The following is a 9,385-nucleotide window of genomic DNA, read 5'->3' as shown; positions in this document are numbered from 1 at the left end:
GCCGCGGCGGGGCGGGGACGGCGCCGGGCGGGGCGGTATATCCCGTCCGGCGGAGGGCGGGCCCGCCAGTGCCTGGACCGGGACACGCCGGGTGGAAGCGCCGGGAGCCGCAGCCGGGAGGCGTCACGCGCGTGGCCCGTCGCGCTCTGAGCACAGGGAGCCGCTGAGCACGAGAAGAGCCCGCTCTCGCTGCCGCCCCGCACGCCGCGCGCCCGCACCTCGCACCTCGCCGCTCGCTCTCCGGGCCCGCGCCCCGCGCCGCCATGAACCACTTGCCGCTTAAGACCGCCCTGGCCTACGAGTGCTTCCAGGACCAGGACAGCTCGACGCTGGCTCTGCCGTCGGACCAGAAGATAAAGACCGGCACGTCGGGCCGGCAGCGCGTGCAGGAGCAGGTGATGATGACCGTCAAGCGGCAGAAGTCCAGGACTTCCCAGTCGTCCACCCTGAGCCGCTCCAACCGAGGTGAGGGCCGGATGCGCGCGTGGCCGTGCGCCCCTCCCGGGCGGCGGGGCGCGGGGCGCGCGCAGACCCCAGCAGCGCTCCCTCCCGCCGCCGGGGCTACTGTGCAGCCGCGGCCCGAGCCGCTGGGCGGCGTGCTCACGGGGTTGGGGGTGGGGGCGCGGTGGGAGACGCAGTCAGGGCCGTTCTCGGGGCCCAGGGCTTTCTCTTCGCCGGCCCGCTCCGGGGAACTGTCTCCGCGTCCTGTCTTACCCGGTCGCCCGGCGTCGTGCGCCTCCCTCACCCCGCCCCATCTTGCCCGGACTTAGCTGCGGGATCCCAGTGGCTGGGGTGTCCGGGGGGAGGGCGGTGCGTGGCTGCTGGGCGGGCAGGGAGACACGGAGACCCGAGTGGAGGCCCAGGAGGGGTGGGCGGCCGGGGCGGTGGCGCAGCGAGCGGACAGGCCCTTGTGATTGCGCGGCGTGGTAGCGGGAACCTCGCAGGTGGAAGAGGCAAGTGTGGTTGCAAGGTCGCCCGGGGCCAGTGCGGACCCTGGAGACTGAGCCCGGGAAGGGGTCCAGGATGCCCTCTTTCCGGTGGCTGAGAGAAACCCACTTTCCCACGGGATTCGCCCGGACCCACTCAGCTTGCCTAGAAACAAGCGTCTTAGGGGAAAGTAGGGAATTCGGTGCGCAAGGTTGGAAGCCCCCGCCTCCGCCCCCCGCCGTGCTGGGCCCTCGTGGTGGGCGCTTGTCCATCTAGGTGCCGGCCTGGCCGGCCCTCTCCCCTCCACGGTGAGGTCCCCCACGGGGGGGCGGCCAGGAGAAACGCAAGGAGGAAGGTATGATACCTGACAGGGCCCTTTGCGGAGGATTTTTAGACCAAACGCTTTCATACAAAGCTTTCCCAGTGAGAATTACACACAAATCAGGGCACCTTCTATTTATTTATTTAAACGCTAATGAAGACGCTGCAGACTGCAAACCAGTACAGGTCAACCAAGATTTATTTATCGAAAAAAACAGATATATTGATCAAGTCAGGTGTTCATGAGAGAGCGGGGAGAATGGGAGTAGTAAAGAGGGGGGGCAAAGGAGATGAATCCTCACCGATTCTCCACACACACACACCCACACACACACACACACCCACACACACCCACACACACACACACACGCCAGCTCACGATTTCAACCTCTGTGCCCCCGCCCAGGTGGCCCCCGTGTAGAGCTGAGGGGGAGAAAATGTCTGGCGGAGGACTCCCCTGCGCCCCAAACCCAAAGGCCTGTGCGGCTGTGCCCCTTGCCCTGGCCTGGGCCCCCACTCCTCTCCCGCCAGACCCCCACTCAGGGTCACAGCCTCCAGAGCGCTTGCCCCCTTCCCTTTTGTTTGGTGCCTTGGTAGCTGCTTCCAGCCCTTTTTGGAAGTAGGTTTGGGAAACGACGTGCCCCTCCTTCTGGCCACAGCCCAGTCACAGCTCAAGCCGACCTCCTGTCTCTCTTGCTGAAGACTCACCTGTCCCCGTATCCCACTCCCGCTCCGTCCCTGGCCTGAGCTTGAGGCTCACGGCTGCAGAAAAGTCTCAGGCCAGCCCCGGTGCCCCAGACACCCCATCTCACTCCCCGCAGTGGGGCGCTGGCTGAGCGCTGTGCCCCGGGCCTCTCTCTTTGTGGGTGACGTCCATCCCCCTTCTCTCCACTCCTCCACCCCGAGGTCCTCCGGGGGCGGCAGCAGGCAGGGGTGGACCCTGATGACCAGTGCGTCCCTCTGAGGGCTGACCCTGTAGGCGTGTCCCCTCTACCCTCGGCTCTGACCGGTTTCCCCGGCGGCGCGGTAGCTGGGAGAGGCCGTCTGCAGCTGGTGTTTCTGGTTTATCTGGCTTTGGCTCTTCGCCAGCGCCGCCCAAGCGTCCCCCTGTTTGCTCTGTGACTGCCTCTCCCGGCTTTGGTCCCTCTTTGTCCTGTTGGTTTCACTCCACGTGTCTGCTCTGGTTCCCGGGAGGGGTGATTGGCGGCTGTGAAAGGACCACGCCCCAGGCCATCCCCCTCGCCCCAGGACAGACTCGAATTCTCTTTCAGTTGCCTGAGAGAGAAGAGCAGGTTTCTCTGGGGTCTTTGATTCTCCTGGGCCCCCGCCCTGAAGAAGGCCAAGTGCGCCCCACTGCCCGCAGAGGCGCTGCCTCTCTCTGTAGCCCACGGAGGACAGTCAGGAATCAGCCACCCAAGATCCTGGCAGTAGGAGTGTCTTCTGTTCGGAGCCGGCCCCGTAGGGCTGCCTTCCATCCTGTCAGGGAGGGGCCTTGAGCCGCCGAGGGCTGGGTGTGGGACCCCATGGGAGAAGCCTGGCATGAACGCCCGTCTCTGCCGTGCCCTCCCCAAAACACGGGCCCAGACACGTGGCCCACCCTGTCAGGCAGTCCCCGGTTAGGGAGGGGCTCTCTGGGGCCTGGAGACCCTGCAGGAGGAGGCTGCTCGGGACCTGCCCACCCATCTTTTCCTGAATGGGGCCCCTGAGCGTTGCTGCCCACGCTTCCCGAGGGTCCCCGTGGGCAGCGGGTGTAAGGCCATGTGGGAGGCGGGGGGAACCCGGGGACGTGGCTGCCCAGCCGCAGAGCAGGGCTGGGAACCATGACCTCCTTGCGGCGGGCGGGGAGCCCCTGCGGGGTGGACCGTGGGGGGAGGGACTGGTGCCCTGTCGTCGGCCCGAGAGGAGACACTGCCATATCCACGCCCTTTATACTCCGCTTGGAATCTCTTCCTAAAGCTGAACCCAGATCTCCTCTGATCCAAGTCCGAAGCCGCCGCTGCCCCCCACACACATACACACACACACGCACACACACATACATACACATACACATGCGCACACACACGCATACACACGCGCACACACATACACACAGACGCACACACATACACGCGCGCGCACATACACACACATGCACACACATACATGCACACACGCACACATACGCATACACGCGCGCACACACACGCGCGCGCACACACAGACGCACACACATACACACACGCGCGCACACACATACACACATACGCGCGCACACATACACATACGTGCACATGCGCACACATACACACGCGCACACACATACACACATACACATACACGCACATACACTCACACACATACATACACACGCACACACACACCTCTGCACACACACACACATCTCTACACACACACATCTCTACACACACATCTCTACACACACACACACACATCTCTGCACACACACACACACGGATGGACATCTAGGGTGGCAGTTGCTGGTGACGATGTTTTGCCCTGGACCCCCCTCGGGGCGCTGTGCCCAGGCCCCAGCATGCTCCTGCCTCAGTCCGACACTTAGGCTAGTGGTGGCCACACACGGATCATCAGGAGGAGGGCAGGATTCCAGCAGAGCTGGGTTTGAACACAGCCCGGCGTGCTTTGGTGTTTCTGTCCTGTACACGGGCCCGGGAAAGGGCAGAGACTGCGCCAGAGTGTCTGGTGGGGTTGAGCTGACCTCCTCCCGTCCAGGACAGGGCGGGGCGTCCACGCGCGCCCCGCTGGCCTGGGTGGAGGGCAGAACATCCCCTGCGATGTTCGAGGGGCAGGAGCTGGGCTGCGGGACAGTCCAGGACGCCCAGACATCTCCGTGCCCTCTTCCGACAGTTCTTCTTATTATCTAACTTAAATTCCTCTTGCTGTGGGCCTCGCCCTGCTGGGCACCCTGGATGGGAGGGATTTAGGGGGTGAAGTAAAGGCGTTTCTGAGGCCGAGAGACGGTGGGCTTCCCTTCTGAAGCTTTTTGTGCTAAGGAACAGATGTAAGTGCAGCAGCAGCTAGAAGAGGCAGGTTCACAGACACCCCTCTCTGTGAGGGCCTGTGGCTAGCAGGGACGGGGGTGTGGGGACACTGGGGTGGAGGAGAGGCGTTTCGGTCAACCTCCGCCCCTGGAGCAGCCCTTCGGCCAGGCTGGCCAGTGTCCCGAGGGCCTCTCCAGGTGGAGTCTGGTCCTGGGTCGGGGTGGGTGGAGAACGCCCCCAGCAGACACACACAGAGAAGGCAGCCGTAGCACAGAGTGTGTCGAGCAGGTAGACGGAGCGCTGACACGGCTCCGAGGGAGAGTTGGGGCGCCGGGGTGGGAGGTGGGTCTCCTCCAGGAGGAGCTGGTTTTGTGCAGGGTTTGGGCTCCAGGGAGAGGCTTGGCTGAGAAGGAGAGCAGGAATGTTTCAGGCGTGGCGGGTGGGTGTGACCCATGGAAGGCTTGGGGGTGGGAGGATGAGTCATCCCTGCGAAGGTTCACGCGTAAGCGTCCCGGTGGGGAAGGAATCCCGGGGATCCTGACAAAGGGCTGCCCCAGGGACACAGGGGGAGTCAGGCCGCCGTGCAGGGCCAAAGGGAAGGGGCCCCGGGGTGCTGCCGTGTGCGGGGTGGGGTTTCTGAGATGGCTTGTCACCCGGAGCAGCGACGCGGAGTGAGGCTCGCAGCGCGCGGAGCGGCCAGCGATGCCGGCCCACAGGGAAGGCAGACCTTCGCTCTCTGACCCCGGGCTTCCGTGGGAGGGCAGATGCCTCGAGGCAGACACACAGTCGGGCCACACAGAAAGGCCCATGGGCCCTTCCGGCGACAACAGCGGGTGCAGTGCTCCCCGGGAGGTGGGGTGGCTGTGGGGCAAGCTGGTGCTGGGCCCCCCCTCCCTTCCCACCCCTGGACCGAGAGTCCTCCCTGAGAATATAGCCTTGGGCGTTCTGGCTCCAGTCTCTCCCTGGTTCACCGACCCGCCAGGGACCTCTTCGGGTGGGAGGGGGGCCTGGCTGAGTGGAGTGAAGGACCCCAGTCCCCTGCTGCGGTTCTGGGGACACTGAGCCTCAAGGCACCAGAGCTGGGCAGGGGCACCGTACCTCACCGTACCCCGCACTGAGAGGACAGGCAGCCTGGGGCACGGACACCAGGTGGGGGTCCTCGGGAAAGGCTTCCTAGAAGTGACGTCCAGGGAGGTCAAGGGGCCAGTGGAGAAGGGCAGGCCGTCAGAGCTGTCCCCTCCCTCTCAGTGAGAAATTCCATGTTCTTCCTGCTGAACTTGACTTTCAGAGGGTGGTACTTCCCAACCAGACCCCGCAGGGTCAGGAGAGGGAGCGCTCGCTTCTGCTGTGGGAGCAACAGTCTCACAAACGGCTCGCCTCCCGCCTGCACCCCTTCGGGTATCTGGCACACTGCAAGGTGTGACTGCAAGTGTGTAAGGTCTCTGGACTCCCCACCCTCGAAACCTCGGCCCAAGGGCAGCTGCCTCCTGCCAGAGAAGCAGTGCTGGCTGGTGTGATGGCAGCCTCATTCTCACCAGGAGGCCAAGCCAAGCAGCTCACGGCGGGAGTCAGGCAGTTTGACCCCCAGTTGCAGGTGATCTTGGAGAGATGCCTTCAGGAGCTGCCTGGAAGGGCCTGGAGGCCTTGGCCCAACCAGAAGTGAGAGTTACAACCCATATCTGTCATCACCACAGTCCCCGCTGGGTCACAGGGACTGGCCTTGCAACGATAGGGTACTCCAGAGGTCATCTGCCTCCACGGCAGAGAACTCCCCAGCCGTCACGCAGAGGAGAATGAGAGGCAGGCGGGCAGGTGCAGGGTGTCGGGGAGGATATGCTTCACCTGAGGACCAAGAGGGCGAGTGACATCACTGCTGACAGACCACCTCCCGAGCAGGGCAGAGGCTCCGTGGGAGCCTGCCCTCCACGGAGCCTCCTGGGGCCGCCTCTCCCAGAGCTCTGTGTCTGTCACCACCCCAGATGTTCCATCTCAAGCAGCTGGCTGACCCACGCTTGCCCTTGGGTGAGAAATCCCTGCCCAAGTGAACCCTGCCCTGCCCTGCCCTGGAAGGGATGTCAGGAGTGGGCTGGACGGAGGGGAGATGGACGGGACGCTGGCTGTCGGCCACCGGGGTTCCTGGCTGCAGCCCCTTTCCTCGGTGAGAGCGAGTTCTGGGGCTCTACGCCCATGAGGTTGCCTCCAGACTCCTCCTGACGAAGGCAGCTTTGCCAGAGCTTCTGGAGAAATGAAGAGGCACGAGCTGCCTGCATTCAGCAGGGAGCTTGGAGTAATTCAGAGCCTCAGAGGCGTCCCTTCTGGAGCCAGGCCTGGGCCTGGGGCTTTCTGGGGTGGGGACACCTCTGGGGGACCCTGAGGCGGGCAGCAGAGGAGGTGGTGATGTAGCCTTTGATGCCCAAACTTCTTCCTTGCTGAACCCTGTCTCTAGAGGAGAGAGGTCCGGCTTCTCTGAATGCCCTCAGGCACAAGTCACTATAATCACACAACCACAGGAGCCTGAGGTACAGGGAGGCCGAACCCCTCTTTCTGTAGAAGAGGAAGCCGAGGCCCAGAGAAGGCAAGTGCCTTGCCCAGATGCCAGAGCCAGGACCACTTCCAACACCACTAGGCGCCCAGGGCAGGGGGTCTGTGCCACAGCCGGCAGCCCCGGTGGCCAGTTGATCCTCCATGGTGGGGGGCATGGAGGATCAGGGGCACTGCCCCTCCTGTGAGCTGTTGGGGGTCACCTGGCTCTGGACAGAGGAGGCGGCACCGGGCAGGGACATCTGCCGCAACCCAAAGCTGCCCCTCTGCTCTGTCTTCTCCCCCCAGCTCAGATGCTGCAGCGCCCACCCCCAAAGGCTTGGGAGTCTGAGGGGCCACAGCCGATGGGGAGGGGTGAATTGAGCCAGGTGGGATCCCGGTCGGACCCTTCCCCCGATGCCTGGGTCGGCGCCCTCTCCCTGGATCGACTTTCCCCGGGGCCATCGCTTAGTAAGCGTGTAGGGCCACCCTTGCTCCGGAGGCCCCGGAAACGGGGCACCAGGCAGGATGTGACCTGGGGTACGGACAGCAGGACAGCCTCTTGGGCCGGGCCCGGTTGCAGGTTTTGAACTTGGGTTTACAGACGGTTGCGATTCAGTGGCCGAGGAAGGAAGGCAGACTCGGTGCGGGACACGGCGTGAGCAAAGCCCCGGGCAGGTCACTGTCCGTCACGCTTCAAGGGCAGCGGGACAGCGGGCAGAATTAGGCTGTCCTTTTGGGTTCCCCAGCCATCCGGTGAAGGAGCCTAGCGTCCAGGCTGCCTTCTGAAATCCAAAGCCACTTTACTCTTAATAATAGTAATGACGCTCTGTCCTCCCCGGAGCCTGTCACCTGTGGGCCCCCAAGCACTCAGAAAACAATTAAGCCTCACCAGGCCTTTGAGGTTGGTGGCCGCTCCCCCTGCGGCAGCTGGGGCACCTGGGAGATGCAGGAGGGGGCGGAAGGCCGGGCTCGGGAACGAGTCCCGCGTGGCGTTGGCCTCGGACCCTCCGGAGCTGCCCTGCGGCCCCGAGGCTCTGGGGCTGGCATGTGGGGCCCGTGGCTGTGTCGTCCATGAGTGGGAAGGTCATCCTTGTGGAACTCGGAGTTGTGATTCCCTGGACCGGGACAACGGGGGCCTGAGGCCCTCCAGGCCAGCTCCCGACCTGTAGGTGTCAGCCCACCCCCGGCCACAGGGCTAGACCCCCAGGAAGGGGTCGGCCGAGGCCCTCGGAGCTGACCCTGCAGCCGTCTGGCTGTGGAGGGGCGGGTGGAGAGAGGGAGAAGAGGAGCAGAACACTGGTTCCCCGTCCTCCTCCTGCAAGGCCTCAGCCCTGGTCTCCTCCGAGGGCCGCAGGGCACCAGATGCAGAGGGGATGCCGTGGGAAGGGCCTAACCCCTGCCCCTGTCCTCAAGGTTCCACGTATGATGTCCTGGCCGACGGTTACAACGGCTGCGGGACCACCAGCCGGAGCAGCTACTACTCGAAGTTCCAGGCGGGGAACGGCTCGTGGGGTTATCCGGTAAGGAGCTGCTTCCCGCAGGGTGCTGGTTCAGGCTTTGTGGGGGAGAAGGCGTGTCCTGGTTGCCGAGACAGTGATACGGGGTGGGAAGGGTCCCCGAGGGGAGGCTCCCCCGGCTCCGACCGGGTCCGTTTGCTTGGCCATCATCTCACACGTGGCTCTTACTGCAGCCTCCTGTCTGACTGGATATTTCTGAATGGCTCAGATGAGAACATTTTAGAAAAAGCATAAAGAAAACATCATATTTTTTAAAAAGTCCATTTCCCAATATATCTGATTTGATCATAGATTTGAAAGAAGTTTGAATTCTCATGGTCCAGTCATGTACAGATTAGATGTTTCTAGAAATATCCCGAAGGGAGCCTCTCCTCAGCATGTGCTGATGACCAGGGATGTGTGCTCAGGGGGAATGTGGCTTGAGTTTGTAAGTTGGACAAACCAGCGTTCAGATTCTAGCTGTATTACTGCTGAGCATGTGACCTTGGGCGAGATTCTTCTACCTCTGGGTCTCAGTTCCCCCACCCGTAAAATGGATATAACAAAGTCTACCTCTGGGGGTTGCTGTCAGGACCAAACGAAATAATGCACATTAAAAAAAAAACCCTGAGTATAATCATTCTTAAGAATTTTTTTTTTTAATTAGCATGAGTAGAGATTATCCTAGATCCTTTAATCCTGGCCCTGTCACTGTCTTTCTGTGTGATCTCATCCTGCTATGCCCATCCACCCATTGCTGAGCAACTGTTTCTTTAGCCGTAACTCTCCACCAAGCACCAAGGCAGATGCCCTGGTTCAACCACACAAGCCCACGCAGGAGTTTTCTTCCACTCCGCAATCTGGGGTGTTGGGCTAGGTGATGCCCAGGTTTTCTCCCGGTCTGCAAATTCTGTGACTTGCCTTTAGTTTTGCTAATTTCAACATTAGCCTATATTGTTCTGGAAATTCTCCGGTGAGGCCCTTCAGGCCTATGCAGCTGGGGATAAAGGCTGCTTCTCCATGGGACCCTGGGCCCCGGCTGCTGGGGCCTCAGGTTCTAGCAGCTTTGGCTTCGAGCCCGCATTGCTCGCAGATGTCGGGGTCCCGGGCAGGAGA

The 9,385-nt window shown here is 62.5% G+C and overlaps 1 protein-coding gene across 1 annotated transcript in view; it reads left to right on the top strand.

Annotated features, from left to right (window-relative positions):
• PKP1 (plakophilin 1) overlaps positions 1-9,385 on the top strand; it is a 48,232-nt gene continuing 38,847 nt past the window's right edge. The window contains exons 1-2 of the mRNA XM_024130740.3: positions 1-465; positions 8,187-8,293. Coding sequence (XP_023986508.1) covers positions 264-465; positions 8,187-8,293 — 309 coding nt within the window. The 5' untranslated portion in view covers positions 1-263. The remainder of the gene's footprint in view (positions 466-8,186; positions 8,294-9,385) is intronic.

The sequence above is a fragment of the Physeter macrocephalus genome, chromosome 4 (genome assembly GCF_002837175.3).
Source record: "Physeter macrocephalus isolate SW-GA chromosome 4, ASM283717v5, whole genome shotgun sequence".
NCBI lineage: Eukaryota > Metazoa > Chordata > Mammalia > Artiodactyla > Physeteridae > Physeter > Physeter macrocephalus.
Note: the sequence above shows the minus strand (reverse complement) of the source record. Positions and strands in the feature narration are given on the sequence as shown.